At 47.3% G+C, this 21,757-nt stretch overlaps 1 protein-coding gene across 1 annotated transcript; it reads left to right on the top strand.

The window, feature by feature from the left end:
- The first annotated feature begins 12,851 nt into the window (after window positions 1-12,851).
- ftcd (formimidoyltransferase cyclodeaminase) lies at window positions 12,852-16,393 on the top strand. The gene is made up of 14 exons (XM_068309521.1): window positions 12,852-13,109; window positions 13,197-13,380; window positions 13,464-13,592; window positions 13,680-13,768; window positions 13,990-14,169; window positions 14,250-14,387; window positions 14,484-14,615; window positions 14,689-14,750; window positions 15,194-15,320; window positions 15,390-15,551; window positions 15,640-15,683; window positions 15,817-15,955; window positions 16,034-16,129; window positions 16,210-16,393. Exons 1-14 carry the CDS (start codon window positions 13,056-13,058, stop codon window positions 16,291-16,293), a joined length of 1,620 nt encoding a protein of 539 aa, XP_068165622.1. The 5' UTR covers window positions 12,852-13,055; the 3' UTR covers window positions 16,294-16,393.
- The last annotated feature ends 5,364 nt before the right edge of the window (window positions 16,394-21,757 follow it).

Below are 21,757 nucleotides of genomic sequence, written 5' to 3'. Positions count from 1 at the left end.
AAAAAGACAGGTTTGACATGAACGTGTTTCCTGTTTTGTGGGTCTGAATCATGAAGGTGGAGTTTAAATCAGGTGTGTGTCAGAGTTCCGCATTCTTACCCCAGCTGAGTGGAGTGAAGAAGTTTGAAGCCTAAACTGACCAGATCTACTTTTGTACATTAAAACTAACACTTGAATTATTTATCAGGATAATTATTCTCTTCACACACAACCCAGACTTATGTGTGTGAGTTTAAACTCGAACATCTGAGCGTGTGTTTTCTGCACTCACACACACTCTTCTCAAAACGTGACCGTAAGTGATGGAGGTCTGTGAAAACTGCTCCACATTCCTCTCTGACACACAGAGTCATTAAATTGACGGACGAGAACATTTTGGGGGTACGATATTGTGTTTGCAGCCCCTTCTCCATCCTCGTGTTACCCACAATCCCCAGCGTCACAGGTCTGACCGCAGCCCCGCTTCGAAGCACCAGCAGCGACGTGACGGATGACATCACTTTTCCAGACGGCCGTTGGGACTTTCTCGTACAACCGCAGGGCAAAAATGGGCTTTGTGCGCCGTCGCCATGGCAACTGATGCATAATTTCAAGAAAGGGGGGAAAGAATGTGACAAGTTCTTGACTCGGTGAGGAGCGAAGTGAAGCTTTATTCACCGCAGAGGAGGAGAAAAAAGAAAATAAGGGCAGGAAATCTCGTCAGAATAAAAGCACCGAGCTGTAATTTCACACCGTTATGTAACGCGTGAACGGTTCCACTGGGAACTACAACGTTCCATTAATAAGCAAATGGAGAACTGGTCAGTGAGGTAATGGCTTTATGATGGAGGTGAAACTAAGAATAATCACTTTAGTCGTCATCAGCAGCTCAGAAAAAGACTTTCTTCTCATTTGTAGACCTCTAAATGATCATGTGACCCGTCTTCTGTGACCCACTGGGGTCGAGGCGACAGGACGTGAACATACGACATGATGTCAGTCTTTAGTCTTTAACGTTAGGATTGGGTTTATCTGTGCGCTCTCCAGAAACGGGGAGACGCAGCGCTGGCTTCAGTCCGACAAGTGTGAAACGAGATTTTCTGGCGTTTGGAAAGACGAGAAGCGTGAGACGAGTCCGATGAGACGAGTCTGAAGAGATGAGTCCAACGGGACGTGTCCAAAGAGAGTAGTCCGACAAGACGAGTCCGGTGAGACAAGTCCAACGGGACAAATCCGACTAGATGAGTCCGACGAGACAGGTCCAACGTGACAATTCCAAATCCCCCAGGAGGAACATTTGTAGTGGATCCTACAGTGAAATCAGAAAATCTAGCGATAAAATCGACCTTTATCCTCTTTGTGGTGGATGAACGGCTGCGTGGCGATGGTTCTGAATAGTGGATGATGATGCCACTCAAATGGCATTGGAGGTCAAACTAAAGGAGCGACGACCTCCAACCGTCAACGAAAGCGACCGTTTACCGACACAGGGGTCCAATTTACAAGCTAATTGGCCCAATTTAGTGACTGGTTGCTGTGGCAACCACTCTGCACGCCGGCGGTCCCCGCCACAGCTAAATGACATCAGGACGGATTGAAATAGCGTGTGAGCAGAAACCGTACTGTTGACATGGAGTTAGCGGTTACCATGGTTACGCCGCAGAGAAAACACGCCTCGTTGGTGGCGTGTTCGCGGTCTCGTAAAAAAATGATGGAGAAAACAGGTTTCCAAAATGCGAATGTCTGAGTGTGCAGCTAAACGCAGGAAATTATGACATGGCTGTGAATGGTGGACGAGCGGCGGCGTTCAGGTCGATAGGCGTCGACTCCCGTTTAAGGTTTTCTGTTCAAATCCCTGAACAACCGTCTAATGTTTGGTTCACTGACAACGACGTAAAATGTAATTCTGATTCTTCGTCTAGGTGTGCCGCCCAGACCGTACGCCACGTGAAGCTCATGGACGCCACGTGATGCTCCGCCTGCCTCTCCGTCAGCACGGGTTGAGTAAATAAAGTTTATTTTGAATTCTTTCCGTCTGACTTTCATTTATGAAGCCATCGAAGCGTCGCCTCTGAGCAGGTAAAAAAAAAAAAGGGTTTACCGTCCATCACGCCGCTTCACGCCCGACCGCACCGCTGCACCCTGGGGAGCCACAACCACCCCTCCCCCCAACCCCCAGCTGTTTCAACACAGGACAAACCCAAGACCAGTTCTTCCAGTGGATGGTAAATCCATGTCCTGGGCCGCCAATCACACAAAACCAGAGTCCGCTTTGAACGCGCAGTAAATAACGCGAGCAGGAAGGGGGTGTCACGAAAACTGAGCTTCAGCTTTTTCCAAACAGAACAACCGTAAAGCTGGACATGAGTGTGTTTGTGGCCTTCAGGTAATGACGTTATATTTCCAAATCATCTATGGATTATGTGGAGCTGGAGTCCAGTGTTTGCTCTGTTTAGCTCCGCCTCCTGAGCGGGTGACACATCTGTGTTTGAAATAAAAAACAAGTAGCCAGGAACAACACCCTTCAAGCGTCCACCGTGACCTTTGACGTAATGACACTCCCCTGGTTTCAGGTGTTCTCTATGGAGGAAGTTGGTGGCGGTGGATGAATGTAACAAACCCTAGAAGCACCAGATACCTGACCCACCTCATCAGACCCCTCCCCCTTGGTGATTAGGACCTAATCAAACCTAAACCAAATCAATCAGGTGTTCTGCTTTAACGCACCTTTGACCTTTTCTCCCATCCTATGACATCACACCTGACAGGACGTTTGGGTTCCCGGACCATCGTCGATCCACTCTGATTTATAGGCGAATGGGCGCTTTAGTTCCAGGCTTTTATTGTGATGAAACCTGAACGGCGCCGGAGGACAAGGGTCAGCGGTGACGAAGTCGTTTAGAGTGATGATGCTGCAGATGAATCACGACAACCAACGAGCCTTCGGGTGGAAGGAAAACGTCCTCCTGAGGAAGAACACATATTCCGATTCACTTCAAGACGCGGAACTTCCAGAACGTCCAGCAGATCCAGATTCAGTTTCCCGCCTTGCGTCGTTTCTTTAAGCTAGTAGCGTGTTGCGCTAATGAGCTCCTGCAGAAGCACCAGGACCCAGAACTGGTCCTTTTCTGGTCTACACAAGGCCGAGGAGTCACACCTGGAAACACTCCATCTCCACCTCCAGCAGCTTAATCTGAAGCCAGCCAGGGGGATTGTGGGTAATTCTCCAAGGCCTCTTTTGGTCTTGACGGACATTCTTGGCCGGAGTCTCGTCTTTCAAACATGATAACAAGCTGACATGAACTCGGAGTCAAACGTTCCATTCCTCCAGATTCAAAATTCAGTTTGGGAGGGTAGAAATCCTGGGGATCAGAAACACGGCGCTCCGATCATTCCGATTAGGGACCGGATTGAAGCAGATCAGGTGATGTTGTGTTTACGGAGACAGATGAAGAGGAGGTGAAGCGTTTCCAGGCTGAGCTGAAGGAACAAAAACGTTTGGTTTTGATCCCTCTGCTCTTTATCTCATGAAGCCTGTTGGGAAACCCAAAAACTGTTGGGATGATCTCGATCTCTGGGATTTGGTCCTCAAATTCTTATCAGACAGATTATTGGTTGGAATACTTACAGATCCAATTTCAACGAGATCTGTTTCACAAACCCTGGAGCCCTGAAGGCATCGCCATCAGACCTGACTCCCGGAAATCAGCCGAACAACGACGGAATTTGTTTAAATCGTTCTCGAGACAAAGACCCCCCTACCACTCCATCCTCTCATCCTACACATCCTGCGTTACATAACTCCTTGCTTACCTTTCGGAAGCGATATTCCCCGGAGCATGGCCTGAAACAACAAATCACGGTCAGAGAACGTGCAGGAGAACGTCTCTAGGGTAGCATGAAGGCTGAACCCCTTGCCGAGCGCCGGGAGCAGCGACGGTTCATCCAAACATCCACGGAGAACAAGGAAAGAACATTCACTCAGAAACGAAGGACGTCCTGTGGAACGTTCAGGCGGAGTTGATGCACGTCACCGGATTGCTGCGGAAACAATTAACGGCTGAACCTCGGCGGAACAACAACGACCTGTCAGGATGGGGAAAGACAAGGATCCGAGGAGGTCCGTCTCCGTAGGTGACCTCCTGGGGTGGAGGAGCTCACCAATCATAACATAAATCAAACAGCTTTGCACTCTGGCTAGATAGCATTTAACCTAGCATTTAGCGTAGCATGTGAATGTTTCATGCACTTTCTGGGCCTTTGAGTGAGCATTTATTTGTATCCTCATCAGAACGCCACTTTTCCTCCATGATAACGCGTGATACGTTCATGTGAGCTCCGGTTTTCCGTGTTTTGTTTATACATCAGCATGGATTGGGTTCGGAACCTGGCTCTCGGTCCTCCTGGTCTCTTCCAGGGTTTGCAATCTGGACCAGACGGATGAGTTATGATGTGAATGCCTCCGGCCTGGGATTCCCTTGTTTTAGAGGAATCAGACTTGGCCGAGGCGAGTGGAGAAAACGAGGGGGGTGAGGAGAGGGGAAGTTCCAGTCGGGAGGGTTGCAGAAAGAGATTGATAACCCGAGTCAACGGTGATGAGTTCCCTTGTCTTAATGGCTTTCACAGAGAAGTTCTGGTGATGTCCCGGCCCGATACGTCCAGTCGGGGGTTTTATCTTATCTGGTGGAGGATTTAAAGATAATCGGACTTTCAACATCCGGGGATGAAGGAAAACAACCTCCTCAGGACGGGAACATTGCTTCACGCTGGAGTGTTGTTTGTTCTCATCCTCTGATACAGTGACGTGAATTTCGAAAGAGCATGGGGCGTTCAGGCGCTGCAGGAAATAAGGTGGAGTGGGATTTAATTTCGTCAAACATAAGTCAAAGGTCAAACTCTAACTTTACACTCTCAACTAACATTTTATGACCAGATATTGTTTATTTGTAAACCAACGCCGACCCCGTCACGTCAGGCTTCTTGGTTGTTACTGCCTGGTGTTTGAACAACAGGAAGTTGAGCCGTGCTCGTTGATGTCATTGATCATGGCATCCTGAGGTGAAACCGGCAGCTCCTTAAGTCTGTTTCTGTCGTTCATCTGTTACCCTCATGAAATCCAACCAGTTCCCCTCACTCCTCCGACAACACGGATGAAACGTGGATGAGGTGTCAGAGAAAAACCAGACCGGTGCTCCTTCACCTCTCGCCACGTGGACGAGGACGGAGTCCATGTGGGGAAAAAATATGAGCGGATGTCTGTCCTCGAAGCAGAGGGCTGCGATCCATCACAGCGGGTTGCGTAACCCAGAACGGGCCGTCTGGGTTCGGGTCCCACTGGGACCAGAGTCCTCGTCACGCCCGGGTCCGTTAAAGACGAGCCCCGTCGGACGCACCTGGTCAACCGTCCAGACGATCCCAAAGCTCTCTGAGCTGCTTCACAATGAAAGTCACATTCAATACAAAATAAAAGATTTTAAAATAGTGAGTGATGTCATAACTTCACTGTCATATTTTTTTATTGCGCAAAAAAAAAAAAAAAAAAAAAGCAAAAAATTTAACAGGAATAAGTGTAAACTGGGATTAGAGCGACGTGAGGGGAGATGGTGTGTTCAGGTGCAACCGTTTTTTTCAGACTTGGGTAAAACGAGGACTGAGAAGACGTCACAGTGAACATTTTAGCGAGCAGCTGGTTTAATAAATAAAGGGCAGGAACAGAAACGGCGAGCTGCAGGCTCTGAGACGTATTTCAGGTGCTTTACGGCGCGACGTTTCTGATCCAACTGGACAGCTTCTTCGTTTTTCCACAGAAAGCGATATTCCCCCTCAGAATGATTTGAGCAGCCTCTCCAGTGCTCTTCCTGTTCTCCATCTGCTCTCATGGAGATATTCCTCTGAGTTTCAAACAAAAGCCTGAACCCCAACCAACAGACTCCGCTTAATCAGCGCTGGCCCCTGGTTCTGCCACCGGGGGCCGTCCAAACGGGCCCCACCGTGTCCAGGACCCTGATTGCTTCAGCAGACGTGCAGCTTCGCCAAAGAAAAGCTGATTGTTTGAGCAGAGACTGGACGTGGCGTCCCGGCCGTCAGGGGGCTTCATGGATAACTGTGGCCCTGCCGGGACCGGCGGCCCCCGAGGAGCCGATGGCCGGTCTGTGTGTGGTTCTGATTAGTCCAGAGTAGGTCGATGTGGAGTGTTGTGGTCACCGCCATGAGGCTCCTGGACGTACCTGAGGGCAGTAAACCACCCCACCACCCCACCCCCGCCAATGGAAAGCTCTTTACGGGCCCAGGAATCAGTTCAAAAACACTTTTAAAATATAATAGTCTGTCCCCCAGGGGCCACAGGGGCCTCACGTGAGCTGGACGCATTCATAGAGCTGCTGCAGGTCCAGGTCTGTTCCTCATTTAGACGAGGAAAACCCCCAGCGGTTACGCAAGAGACAGCGGGTGGGGCGGGGGGCGTTGTTACATGGAGAGAGCTTATATACATGTTCTTCCTGTTGTGAGGCGTGTTCTTCCTGGAGTGATGTGTGTTCTTCCTGTTGTGAGGCGTGTTCTTCCTGGAGTGATGTGTGTTCTTCCTGTTGTGAGGCGTGTTCTTCCTGGAGTGATGTGTGTTCTTCCTGTTGTGAGGCGTGTTCTTCCTGGAGTGATGTGTGTTCTTCCTGTTGTGAGGCGTGTTCTTCCTGGAGTGATGTGTGTTCTTCCTGTTGTGAGGCGTGTGCTTCCTGTTGCGAAGTGTGTTATTCCTGTTGTGAAGCGAGTTCTTCCTGGAATTAAGCATGTTCTTCCTGTTGTGAAGCATGTTCTTTCTGGAGTGAAGCGTGTTTTTTCTGGAGTGAAGCGTGTTTTTCCTGGTGTGAAGTGTGTTCTTCCTGGTGTGAAGCGTGTTCTACCTGTTGTGAAGCGTGTTGTTCCTGGGATGAGGCGTGTTCTTCCTGGTATGAAGCGTGTTCTTCCTGGAGTTAAGCATGTTCTTCCTAGACTGACGCGTGTTCTCCCTGCAGTGAAGCGTGTTCTTCCTGGTGTAAAGCGTGTTCTTCCTGGAGTTAGGCGTGTTCTTCCTGGTGTGTCTTCATCATTTTCCACCTCATGAACCTTTAAATGATTTTTGCCGTCAGTTGGAGGAAAACGACAGCAGGGCATCGAGCCGCCGCCGCCGCCGCCGCCGCCACCTGAGGGCCTAACGTGTCAAACATCCATCTTGGATTAATTCCGGTTTCAGCGGCTCAGCTGTGGAGTGAATCATTCTGTGGCAGTGGCAATGTAATCTGATTACCGTACTTTATGAAGCTCCCATGTCTAGGCTAACACTTCCCCCCTGCTCCCAGTCTTTATGCTAAGCTAGGCTAAACAGAAGAGCCTGTAGGACGTCAGCGGGCATGTCCCCCCCCCCCCGTCGCCCCCTTACACCCCCCCCTTGGCTCACGTGTGGCCTGACATGTGAAGCCCTCACAAACGCTGCTGTGACTCTTTGAGCCTCATCGCTTGCAGCAGCTGAGCCTCCTTGACGAAACGACACGTTTCGCACCAATCAAATCAAATCTGCTTCCCGGAGCTGCAAATAGAAGCTGAATGCCCCCCCGGGTCTGGACGCCATCTCGGCCTCCTGGGGGGGCTGCGTTGCAGCGGCGCGATGAGACGAGCCACGCTCGGCGGTGCTGACACGTGTCAGAGTCCAGGTGTTCCAGACCTCCTGCTGTGTGATTCCTGGGGTTTACGGATGCGGAACGCCGCTGATGGCTGGCAGCGCCGATTGGACGGCAGATTTGTGAGGCAGGTTTGATCCAACGCCTCGCGCTTGATCAAGTAGAACCGCCGCCGGAGCTGCCGACAGAAATCCTGCAGCTCCACGTCACATTTCACTCCGGGAATCGCTCAATCTGGCGAGGAAATGAAACCTGTGATGTTTGGAAGTGATTGATCGCTGCAGAAACGACACCCGATGAGCCGCCGCCATTGATCCCACGCTCAGCTCGGCCCACGCCGACGCGGTCGGGTTGTCACGGACAACTCAAACATATTCAGCTCACATCTCATCACATCCTTCACTGAATTATTGATTCGGGTCCAGACGGCTTCAGGATCGTGTTTCCTCTCTTTCGGGGCTGAAGATTCCGTCTCGGATGAAGCGAAGGAAAAGGAGGCGGTCTTCTAAAGTAGTGAACGCACCTCAGTCCAGATGTGTTTCGCTTTGGGAGGTGTGTGCGTTTGTTGTCTGTCTTTATCTCCACCAACCGGTCACATGTTCACGTGTTTCCAATCTGCTGCTCTCATCGCCGTTAGTCACATTAAAACTTGATGACTGCTCAGTGCTCCACGTAGCCTGGAAGTCCTCTCCCCTCCCCCCCCCCCCCCCCCCCCGAAACGCTGCCACCGCTCACCGACCGGCCTGCGAAACGCCACCCCTGATTGGTTCTGGCAGGTCTGAGTCACACACGTTGTTAATTAGCCGGACCGGTTTACATGCAGCTGGGAACTGAGAAGAGACCTCCAGCAGCCAGAGAGGAAATGTTGCAAGACATCACAGAAAACGCATCACGTCCCTGAGCGTCACATCTGTTGGTGTTTTTAGGGTGAAATGGAATATTTAGCAGCTTTAGAGCTGAAAGCAGAAGGAATCCACAGAAAATGAATGCCGTTGACTTCACGTTTGGGCTTTGGATCGTCAATATTCATAGATTTCATGTCAATTTCATGTCAGGATTCTCTGCTGGTGAGTAGGTGACAGTCCAGTTTCTTGATTTATATCAACAATTAAAGATCGTAACAGCATCAGCGTCTGCAGTCCCAGATCAGCCCGAGATCAGCCTCAGATCAAACTCAGATTAGACTCACATCAGCAGGTCATCTAATCGATCGTCTGCCTTGAATCAACCGCAACATGAAATAATCAATTCCCAGAAAAAGAACCCCAGTGTATCAGGTGTGACCGAGTCCTAGAGGCGTGATAGAGTCTTACAGGTGTGACCGAGTCCTAGAGGTGTGATAGAGTCTTACAGGTGTGACTGAGTCCTGGAGGTGTGACAGAACTTCCTTTCTTGACGCGTGATTGTCTGCACAGTGGCAGTTTTTATGTGACCGATGTGTTTTTGATGTGTTCTTTGACGTGTTTTTGACATGGCTTTGATGTCTTTCGGGTTCATGTGGGCAGGCTGAACCAGAACATGACTCAGCTATTCCTTGTCCAGGGTGACGACATGCGTTTTGTTCTCCTCCCCAGTGGGATCTGAGGGCTCGTTCCTACTCATCTGATAACCTTTGGTCTCGGGTGTCTGGCTCTGCTCTGAAGCGTTTCTTTTGGACCGGCCTCCTCGCTGGCGGGCCGGACAGACGAGACAAAACACGGATTTCAAAGTGCGATGATGAAATCTGTTAAATCCCTGCAGTCCTGAATGGACTCTGAGATCAGAGACTTAAAAAGCTTCGTCTGCTGGCTGGAATCTTTCTCTACATTCAGCAACAGATGACCTGCATTGCTCCAGGTGCATGCTGGGAAACCAAGAGAGCAAGAAAGAGGGTAAACTAATACCAATGCAGTCACACACTTCAACATCCCGCGACACCTGTGAATTCAAAATTTTACCCTGACCTACTTGCACAGGTCAAAGATCAAAGCTAGTGCTGTGATCTACTGTCATTGATCAAAGCACTAGCTTGATCTTTGGTCTTACTCACAGTAGCCTTCTCCCTCGTCTTTCTATCTTATTTGGTTCCTGAATGTACAAGAGTTGAAATTTGACTTTGACCTAGTTTTCTCAAGGTCAAGGTCATCCTCTTTTTTCATCCCCTTTGCCGCCGGAGTAATGTGCTTTTTGTTTCATCTTTCTATCTGCAACGGTTGAGAAGATATTTGGTGGACATACTAACGGACAGACGGACGAACACAGAAACACTGACAATTACAATACATCATCGCTTTAAGCGGGATTTAATAAATCACAGGGGACTGAGTTCGAGTTAATGACTGATGGCGTCAGAGACCAAACCAGCGCCGCCTGTTTAACGTGCCGTTCTCATGTTGCTACGACTGAAAAAAAAGAGAACTGTTCATTTTGTTTTCTCATGAAATATGTTTTCTGAAATCTGCCCCAGGACGGGGGCAGTTTACAGTACCAGCAGCAGGAGAACCCCCCCCCCCATGACCCACCCCACATCTGCTTCCTGTAAGAGCTCCAATCAGAGGAGGGTTAACCTGCTCCAGACGGTCCCCTCCAGTCCTACCTCCACACCTCTGCAGGGGAATCAAACCCCCCTGAGCAGGAGGTCCACTTCAAGAAGGATCGGTAGAGTCTGTTCAGGTTTTAAATAAATACCAAGAAAACATTTACACAACATTTTTACACCGGTAAACCGGTTTAAGTCCACGCTGTTCTGGCTTTGTGTCCATCCTGCCACCTTCACTGAGGCCTTCCTGACTCCTGATTCGTTCCTCAGACCTACCAACATCAGAACAGTCATTTACCAACTCAGCAGGAAACCAGACTGCTGATCGGTCAGAATCATCCAACCTACGACGACGTGTTTTACCCAGAGGGCTTTGAGGGAGTCGTTTATCAAGCTGACCCGGGATCAGCTGGAGCGGCCCTGACCAACCCACAGCTGCTCCTCTTCCACGGAAACATGATTAATATTTATTCCACAAGTCGTCTGTCGCTGTAGGAACGGATCACCTTCGAGGATGGATGGAGTGACATTGTTCTTTTCTTCCGTCACAGAAGCTATGAGCCTGGACTTCAAGACAGACATGATGGCAGCTTGTTTGCACACAGCTTTGATGTCTATTGACACATATGACCAGTGGACCAGTAGTTGACCAGTCTTTGCCCAGTAGTTGACCAGTTGTTGACTAGTAGTTGACCAGTCATTGACCAGTAGGTGACCAGTTGTTGACCGGTACTTGACCAGTCATTGACTAGTAGTTGAACAGTCATTGACCAGTAGGTGACCAGTAGGTGACCAGTTGTTGACCGGTACTTGACCAGTTGTTGGTCAGTCGTTGACTAGTAGTTGGCCAGTCATTGACCAGTAGGTGTCCAGTAGTTGACCAGTCTTTGACCAGTTGTTGGTCAGTCGTTGACTAGTAGTTGGCCAGTTGTTGACCAGTAGTTGACCAGTCGTTGACCAGTAGTGGACCAATAGGTAACCAGTAGTTGGCTAGTAATTTACCTTTAGTTGACCAGTAGTTGACCAGTAGTTGGCCAGTTGTTGACCTGTAGTTGACCAGCGTTGACCAGTAGTCGGCCAGTTGTTGACCAGTAGTGGACCAGTAGTGGACCTAGTTGACCAGTCGTTGACCAGTGGTTGACTGGTAGTGGACCAGTAGTTGACCAGTGGTTGTCGGTAGTTGGCCAGTTGTTGACCAGCAGATGACCAGCAGTTGACCAGTAGTCGAGGAGTCTTTGACCATAAGTGGGCAAGTAGTGGACCAGCAGGGGACAGCAGTTGACCAGTAGTGGACCAGTAGTTAACCAGTCGTTGACCAGTAGTTGTCCAGTAGTGGACCAATAGTTAACCAGTAGTTGGTTAGTAGTTGACCTTCAGTTGACCAGTAGTTAACCAGTAGTTGACCAGTAGTTGACCAGTCGTTCACCAGTCGTTGACCAGTCGTTGACCTTTAGCTGATCAGTAGTTGACCAATGGTAGATCAGTAGTTAACCAGTGATTGACCATTAGTTGACCGGTAGTGGACCAGTAGTTGACCAGTCGTTGACCTTTAGCTGATCGGTAGTTGACCAATGGTTGACCAGTCGTAGACCAGTAGTTAACCAGTGATTGACAAGTAGTTGACTGGTAGTGGACCAGTAGTTGACCATTTGTTGACCAATAGTGGACCAGTAGCTGACTGGTAGTGGACTAGTTGTGATCAGTTACTTTCCACACTGAACGCAGTGACCATCTTCTCTGGAGCGTAAGCGTCCTCTAGTGGCATATCGGGTGAACTGGTAACTTGCTCACCAACTGGAAGAACTTGTTAAACATCAGTTAACCACCAGAAACATGTCCAAGCACATTCTGATATTTGATGAATTCAGTTAAAAACATGATGTTTGAATTCTTTGGGAGTGAAGCTGGAAAAGAGATTTTACTTTTCTGTTTTGATTTTATTTTAAAGTTGGAGAATTTTCATCTTCAGTCGAACCTTTTCAAAAATATTTATTTCACCTTAAATGAATTAAAATTCAACTTAAATCTTTAAATATAGTAATTTTTCTCTTTAAATATATTCTTTATACAGTATATGTGTGTGTGTGTGTGTGTGTGTGTGTATATATACACAGTATATATACATATACATATATGTATATATTTTTATTATTTCAATTTTGAAAAGTTACAAAAAACATCTCAAAGTTACACTTGTTTCGAGGTATTCTGCATCCTTTTTCTGGAACCATCATTTGTGCATTTATGTGATCAGCTGATCAGATCAAACTCTAGTCAGGATCAATGACTCCCATCTGTCTTCAAACAATGTTGGTCAATCAGTCTCGGTGATCAACAATGGGGCGGATTGATTGCTTTTTCTCTGAACCAATCAGCTGTCAGATAACCAGCTGATTAACCACGTGAGACAGCTTGTGACGTCATCCATTTAAACCCCGAAGCTGAGGCTGCTTCTCTGAAGCTCAGATTTCACTTTCAAACTTGTTTCCTCAAAACTTGAAATTGTGAACATTTTGAATCTGGTTTTTGACGTTTCTTCCAGAGAAACCCTAAAATAAATCAATAAAGTGGGCGTGACCGTTACAGGTTACCACAGGACTCTGAACTTTGACCTCTGGCCTCCCAAACAGACTTTTAGCTGCGATCAATAATTTATCAGTACGGAACGTGAAAGCGTTTAGCTTCTGATCTGATCAATCAAGTAAATTCTATATCCAGCATCAGGTTCCAGTTTTCCGTTTTATTTGGACCCAGAATCTTCACGCGTGACGGGGGCGTTTCTCTGTGGGAGGCGCTGGAAGCGTGCGCGATTATTTGCGCCTGCAAATAATATATTTGGACAAGCGGTAATGATTGTCAGGTGACCTACATACAGATGCGGTAGGATTTCGGTAGGACTGCGGGAGAACATGGCCCGGCTCGTGGAGTGCGTCCCCAACTTCTCCGAGGGTCGGAGCAAAGAGGTGGGTGACGTCGCGACTTCGTTCCACAATGGATTCTGTTGGAACTGCTGCCTCAGGTGTGACCAGCCTATCATCGCTCTGTTCCAGGTGATCGATGCCATCGCGGCGGCCATCAGCGCCACCGCCGGCTGCAGCCTGCTGGACGTGGACCCGGGAGCCTCCACGAACCGGACCGTCTACACCTTCGTGGGCTCCCCTGAGGCGGTGGTGGAGGGGGCGCTGAACGCAGCCCGCCAAGCTTTCAGTCTCATCGACATGCGCAAACACTCAGGTCAGAGCCGTCCCGACGCGGCACCGACGCGTAACGCGTGACGGTACCTGACACGCACGCGTGTGTGTGTGTTACCTGTGCAGGTGAACATCCACGGACCGGAGCTTTGGACGTGTGTCCCTTCATCCCCGTCCAGAACGTCACCATGGACGACTGCGTCAACTGCGCAAACGCGTTTGGACAGAAGCTGGCAGATATGCTGCACGTGCCCGGTGACGATCAAATCAAGTGATCAATAAAAACACAACGAAGTACACAACAAGAGTACACACGTGACAATCTTTAATTCCTGTTCACAGTGTATCTGTACGGGGAAGCAGCTCGACAGGAAGTCAGGAGGAATCTCCCATCAGTTCGTGCTGGAGAATATGAAGCTTTACCTGAGAAGGTGAGACATCAGCAGCCAATCAGAAGTCAGCTGACGAGACGCAATCAGAAGTCAGCTAATGAGATGTTAGCCAGTCAGAAGTCAGCCAATCAGAGGTCAGCTGTTCTTGATTCTTGTTTCTTTTATTTTAAAAGGAGAAAACTGATTATTCCTTGTATTTTCAAAATAAAAGTCAGAAGACAAAGTATAAAAATAAGGTGATTTATTATTTCTTGCTCCAGTTGAAGCGAGATGAATGGACCCCTGACTTCGGTCCTGCCTCCTTCGTAGCATCATGGGGCGCCACAGTAACGGGTGCCCGCAAGTTCCTCATCGCCTACAATGTGAACCTGATCAGCACCAAGGAGCAGGCTCACCGTATCGCGCTGGACATCAGGGAGCAGGGTCGGAGCAAAGACCAGGTGAGTCCAGCGCCAGAGGAACCACACGACGTCTGTGATCCCTGTGTGACCCCTCTGTGACCCCTCTGTGTCGGGGTCAGCCCGGCCTGCTGAAGAAGGTCCAGGGGATTGGTTGGTTCCTGGATGAGGCCAACATCGCTCAGGTGTCCACCAACATCCTGGACTACGAGTTGACGCCACTGCACACTGTATATGAGGAAGTCTGCAAGGACGCCGAGGTCAGAGGTCAACCTTCAAAATAAAACACCTGAATATCAATCATTCTTCTCTTTTCTTGTTGTGTTAATGATGTAACGTTCATCCTGTGACCCCAGGACCTGAAGCTGCCGGTGGTCGGCTCTCAGATTGTCGGTCTCATTCCTCTAAAGGCTCTTCTGGACTCGGCTGACTTCTACATTCGCAGGGACGGACTGTTCATTGTGGAAGAGCAGCACAAAGTCCGGCTGGTCAGTAAGCTATTACCATAATCAGAGCAACCTCGGTGGCAGAGTAGTGACTCCTCTCTGGTTCTGTTCTCAGGTGGTCAGTAAACTGGGCCTGGACTCTCTAGGTCCGTTCAACCCGAAGGAGAGAATCATCGAGTGAGTTGATCCACAAAGTGAACGGATTTACAGACATGAACACGATTCGACTGGACCAGAACACCAATACGATCAAAACACACACTTCCGTTAACTGAACCATTTTTACTCCTTTTGGAGAAGATTGTGATCTGGAATCTCACATGTCCTGTAGGATCTGAAGTATTTTTCTTGCATTTGTTGATTCTCTCAAAATTTACACTTAGTTAATTAATATTTCATCTGTGCTATATGTCGTGCATATATGGTACATTTGACAATAAAGTTCACTATGACAATGATTATTTTTAGTGAGATTAAGCGACGTCATGCGTTTAAAGTCAGGTTTAAAAGCTGCATGGGGAGAGAAATCCTGCCTCCTGGTGTGTGCTTCCACCTAGTGGTCATCTCCACTCACTACATTCAGATCAATGCGGTTCTAACTAGTTGTTGCACCTGTGCAGGTACATGGTGAGGCCGCAGGACGACGCCCGGCTGGTGTGCCTGTCCCTGCAGGACTTCGTTCGGCGCGTCGGCGCCCGGACGCCGGCTCCCGGCGGAGGATCGGTTTCCGCCGCCATCGCCGTTCTGGTGCAATGACACTCTTGACGTTCAACGAGCGTGTCGTGCATCGTCCATGCTAACCGCTGTTTCCTGCAGGGGGCGGCATTGGGCGCCATGGTGGGTCAGATGACCTACGGGAAGCGGCAGTTTGAGAACCTGGACGGGGTGATGAGGAGGCTGATCCCGCCTTTCCATCAGGCCATGAACGAGCTGCTGCTCGCCGTGGACGCAGACTCGTCCGCCTTCAATGGCTACATGGTGAAACGTGACCCACTTCCACTCATGTTCAGAATGGAACCAGACCCAGATCCAGGGTTTGACATCCGTTTGTCTCGTTTTGTTGCAGGCGGCGCTGAAAATGCCGAAGAACACGGCTGAGGAGAAGACAAGGTGCTTTTGCAGAGGAGTCTGATCATGAATGAAACACATCTACAGATTGAGAGAATAAAAAAACAATGAAATAGACTAGAAATAAAACTCCTGAGTTAGGTTGAGCATTTAAACCCTGATGCTTGTCTGCCAGGCGAGACGCTGCAATGCAGGAGGGCCTGCGGGAAGCCGTTGGCGTCCCACTGGGTCTGGCCCAGAAGATCAACACCCTCTGGCCGAGTCTCAAAGAACTGGTCGTCCATGGAAACATCGCCTGCAAGTCGGATGCTCAGGTGATCAAACGTATTGGTTATTGATCAGCTGGGCGGCACATGACGACGAATTAATTCTTCTGTTCGTGTCTGATTCAGGTGGCGGCTAAAGCGTTGGAGACTGCTGCGTTCGGCGCGTATTACAACATCTCCATCAACCTGAAGGACGTAACGGACGACGCCTTCAGGCTCTCGGTGGGTTCTGCTCCAAACCACGCTCAAAGTCTAATCAATAAACGTGATTGTGATTGACTTCCTGTTTGTTCATTTTCCAGACTCAGGCCAGAGCCTCAGAGCTGTTGCAGGAGGCCAAAGACAGCGCCGCTGCCGTCCTGCGCGCCGCCGACGACAGGAAGTGAAACCTGCTTTAGATCCGAACCCAGTGTAAACTGTGTGTGAACAGTGAGACGTGTGTCTGTGTGTTTCGTTTGTACCGACGTAATTAAAACAGGAAATGTCATCAAATATTGTTGATCGATTAACCTTCTTTTTTTTACTGTTAGCAGTATTGCCCCCAAAAGTCTACATAGCCATCAGTTAGCTTCTTGACACTCCAACCAAACTCATCAGCTCCTCCTTAGTAGCTCAGGAGGATCAGAAGGTTGTAGGATCAAATTCCTTTAGAAGGTCTCCAAACTGTTGTGAACAATAACCTCTGGCGTCTGCTCGTTGCTCAGTAGGATCATCTTTAGGCATCACTTCTGAGGTTGTAGGATCAAATCCCAATCTTTATGATTTTTCAACATCAATGATAAATAGGATGTTAATAGAAGCACCAAAGAGATTTCAGCTCTGGCTTTTAAACCTGGAAAGAAGGTTCGAATACCGACTGTCTCAGCTTCCAGAGCTGAAGGTTCAAACCCCATGAGGTTCAGGAGTGTTGAGAAAGTAGAGGAGCAGAAGTCAGAGTTCAAATTGGGTTTATTCTCATTTCTCTGACATCAACGGAAAACCTCAAGACATGGAAGACTTTCTGGATCATAATCTGATTACTTGGTTCAACATTAATCAGCACAAACTCATGAAACCAAGCTCATGCTGAAGGCAGGTAAGGGGAGGAGCTACTGCTGGGTGCCATCTAAATCTTATTTTATCTTACCAGTCCGTCCAATTAGCTGTGTCCACCTGGAATTACAGAACACCAAGACATCAGTTATTTTTACCTTCATCGTCAGAAACAAACTCCAGAACTCGGGTCCAGAACCCAAGAATAATAAATATAACATCCAACCAGTGTTGCTGCAGCTCCTGAATAGCTCAGTAGGATAATCTCTATTCAGCAGGTGTTTGTCAAAGGATGTAGGATCAAATTCCAGCAGTCAGCATTTTCTTTAAGATCTTTGGTCAAATGAAAATGTGAAATTGGCAAACACACACTTTCTGTGTGTGGAGTCAGGTAACTCAGCTCGTTATGGTGTTGAGCAGGTGCGCAGACATTATAGGTTCAAGTCTGACTCCTCCCATCATTTTTCAGGGTGTTTCCTGAATGACAAAGACAAATACGCGCGGAGAAAAGGTGCGAGTGTGAAGGAATCGGTAGCGTGGTGGGTTAGTTCCAACAATGAGCACCGAGTGCCACGTTCACAACCCAACCTGTACTCGCTGCTGGTTCTGGATCAACTGAGATAGACCCACAGTCGTGAGGCTGGGAGGGGGCCGTGGCTGCAGAGCCTCAAGGGGACTCATCCTCTGGGCGCCGTCCAGGTACAGCAGGTGTCTCACACATCTTTTTCCTTCTTCATCGCTGATGATCCTCATCGTCAGCTTCTCCTGCGTGTCCATGTTTGTACAAATGTGCACTGTACCCAAGTTCCCTTTACCCAGCATCCTTTGCACAGTGTAGCGAGTGTCATTTCTACAGACAATAGCCATTACGGATCTCTAGGGGTTTATCATCTGTGGTGAGAGAAGATGGAGAGAAGACCTTTAAATGTGTGTGTTTAACCAGCGACAGTCATCCAGGGACACAGAGTGTTTCCTAGTGCATTCTTGTTCCTGCTAACAGAGAGACAAAACACTGATGGGACTCAAACCCAGCTTGAATATGGAAATGTGATCTAACACAACGATGTGAGGGGCTCAGCAGGACAACCACACCGCAGTAAGTTTTACCAGCATGTCTAAAACTTTAAAAAAAAGTTCTTCAAATCCCTGAAGATCTAAACAAATGCAGAACTTCTGTCCACTGGCTTCAGCTTTTAAAATGTCTCATTTAAGTTGAGTCCCAAAGCGTAGGCTCCACTTTAAAGAGAGACCAGACAGTCCAACAGTTTAGGACCGCCATCCTGACGACTGCTAAAACAAGCTAGCTGTGAGTGCCTAACGATGGTACCTGTTTACTACTTGTTAGCTACCAGTTAGATGTTTGCTACCTGCTCCCTGTTAGCTGTTTGCTACAAGTCAGATACCTGTTTGCTTCTTGTTAGCTACCTATCAGCTTTTAGTTAGCTACCTGATTGCTACCTGTTAGCTACCTGTTAGTTGTTTGCTACTTGGTTCCTGTTAACTGTTAGCTAACTGTCAGCTATCTGTAAGCTACCCGTTAGCTGTTTGTTAGCTGCCAGTCTGCGTCCTGTCAGCTACCTTTCTCCCTACACACCTTCACCCCCTACACACCACCTTCTCCCAGCAGAGAAGCACCTTCAGCGACAGACTGCTGTCACACAGCGCCTCCACAGAGAGGCTGAGGTCCTCCTTCGTGCCCCGTGCCATCAGGGGGTACAATGACTCTCTCAGGAGGAGCGGGGGGGAGGTGGCGAGGTCAGCACGCGGTTGAATAGGGATTTAATTTAATTTAATTTAAATTTAATTTTATACTGTTGTATATATATATATATATTATTTATTTATTTATTTTTTATACTGTTATATATTATAATTCAATTTTATACTGTTTAGATTTTATTTTATACTGTTTATATTTTAATACTGTAATATTTTTAAATTTTATACTGTTTATATTTTAGTTATACTTTAGTATATAAGTCCTGTTAGTGCTGCATGTGCCTGTCTGTTAGTGTAGTGTATGTCTTGTGGTATGTCCTGTGATGTCAGTGTTTCCTTTTCTCCTGGTGTTTATCCAGTATTATTTGTTATGTAATGCCTGAGCAGTGGATATATGCAATTTCCTCCGGGAGTAATAAAGTACCTACCTACCTACCTACCTACCTACCTACCTACCTACCTACCTACCTACCTACCTACCTACCTACCTACCTACCTACCTACCTACCTACCTACCTACCTACCTATTAGATGTTGGCTACCTGGCAACAACCTGACATCTACCTATTAGCTACCATTTTGCTACCTTTTAGCTACCTGTCAGCTACCTGTTAGCTGTTTTCTAGAGTTAGCTACCTGTCAGCTACCTGTTTGCTTCCTGTTAACTACCTGTCTGCTTCTTCTTTGCTTTCTGTTAGCTACCTGTCTGCTACCTATTAGCTGCTTGCTACCCTTTAGCTACCTGTTTACTACCTGTCAGCTTTTTGTTAGCTACCAGTTGGCTACCTGTCAGCTACCTGTTAGATGTTTGTTTGCTTTCTGTTATCTGCCTGGCTGCTACGTGTTAGCTGTTTGCTACCCATCAGCTACCTGTTAAGCTACCCATCAGCTACCTGTCAGCTACCAGTTAGTAGTTTGCTACCTTTTAGGTACCAGTTTGCTACCTGTCAGCTACCTGTTAGATGTTTTCTACCTGTTAGCTTTTTGTTAGCTCCTGATGCACATATATGATAAACTACCACTGCACTAGTTCTAGTTGTGCCCTCTCACTGAAGCATTGTTTTGTGCAACGAGTGTGTCTTCGAAATAATCTTTTGCTGATATGAAGCTGTTCTGTGGTGGGAGCATCATAGCTGCAAGATAGCAGAGCGGGCCTGCACAGAACGTAAAGCGATCGACTCGTTCAGAAGGTGTGAGTCTGGAAAACAACTTGCATTTTCCCCTTCTGATAGGATGAGAGTCAGACCACCCCATGTTTAGTTGACACCTACCAGAATGAGTATAAAAATTGTGTGTGAATTATGATTTTTTTTTGCACATGAGCCTTGGATCGTTCACCTGTAAGACTTCTGTGCCCGGAATATTCTGTAATAAAGCTTAGAAGAACTTTTCATCTGTTTCCAGTCCTTTTTTTCGTGACCAACATTCTCTAGTTAACTGTCAGCTCCCTGTTAGCTGTTTGCTACCTGTTGGCTACCTGTCTGCTACCTATGAGCTGTTTGCTACCTTTTAGCTACATGTTTACTGTCAGCTACCAGTTAGCTTTATGGTACCTGTTACCTAAACTATCAGCTATGTTTGCTACATGTTAGCTACCTGTCAGCTTTTTGTTAGCTATCAGTTTACTACCTGTCAGCTACCTCTTTTCTGTTTGCTACATGCTAGTTACCTATGTGCTACCTATTAGCTGTTTGCTACCTTTTATCTACCTGTCAGCTACCTGGTAGATGTTTGCTACTTGCTCCCTATTAGCAGTTTTCTACTTGTTAGCTGTTTGCTATCTGTTGGCTACCTGTTTGCTACCTATTAGCTGTTTTCTAACTGCTAGTTACCTTTTAGCTATCTGTCAGCTTTTTGTTAGCTACCAGTTTGCTACCTGTCTGCTACCTATTAGCTACCTGTTAGTTGTTTGCTCCCTGTCAGCTTCCTTTCTGCTACCTATTAGCTGTTTTTACCCGTTTACTGTCAGCTACCTGTTAGCTCTATTCTCCCTGTTGGCTACATGGCAACTACCTGTTAGCTACTTGTCAGCTTTTGTTAGCTCCGTTAGCTAGCTGTCAGCTACCTGGTAGATGTTTGCTACCTGCTCCCTGTTTTCTACCTGTCAGCTACCTGTTAGCTACCAGTCAGCTATCTGTCAGCAACCCATTAGATGATAGGTACCTGTTAGCTATCAATCAATCAATCAATCAATCAATCAATCAATCAATCAATCAATCAATCAATCAATCAATTAATCAATCAGTCCATTTTTATGTATGACATTTCCAGCCTTTACAGAAATATACGAGTAAATTTTCCTAGACCTTGTGTTATGTATGTTGTTATTATGTATTTAAAACACTGAAAGTTGTTTGGGATGACCTTGCCTTGTTTTTATGTGTCTCCCTTATTTATGAAATGTTTTTATATCAAATAATTTAACTTGCACTACTTTCTGACTTTTATTTCATTCATATTTCTTTTTATGGCACCTTCCCTTTAATTAACAAAAAACTTATTATCCTAATTTTTAATAATTCTCTATTTTCTATTCATTATATTTATAGATAATACGGACTATTTTTCTTTATCTTACATTCGTTTGCGCTGGGCAGGCATTGCAAAGCCGTAGATGAATGTTAGCGGGCTAACTGGAGAAGGAAAGCTAACTAATGGTGAGATTGGGAAAGGAGCTAACGTTAAAGGAAAAGGCCCCTGACAAAAGAGCAAGTGGAAAAGAAATTTTAGAGCAGTGATAGCTCTGTTAGCTGACTACATGAACAGAACTGTATGTAGTTACTTAGACACCATTTTTGTCAGATGCCCGAGGAGCGTTTTGGATACGACATCGATTGTCCCATTCCAAACGTAAACCATAGCTGGACAGACTGTTGGTGCTAGCCAGATAGTTTCACTCAGAATTCGTCGCTGTTTTCTGTGTCGTTCCTGCTGTTTGGACTTTCTGCTCAAAAACATGAAAATTGTTGGAACAGTTATGACACAAAAATTATGTTAACTGGGAAGTCCATGTATAGTTATTTCTTCTCCTAACATAGTAGATGCCTTATGCCGTATTGTTGACGTGATTGGTTGGGCGCTTGATTGACACATAGTGGG

The sequence above is a fragment of the Antennarius striatus genome, chromosome 24 (assembly GCF_040054535.1).
Source record: "Antennarius striatus isolate MH-2024 chromosome 24, ASM4005453v1, whole genome shotgun sequence".
NCBI lineage: Eukaryota > Metazoa > Chordata > Actinopteri > Lophiiformes > Antennariidae > Antennarius > Antennarius striatus.
The sequence above is the reverse complement of the archived record's forward strand: the minus strand, read 5'-3'. Positions and strand labels throughout refer to the sequence as shown.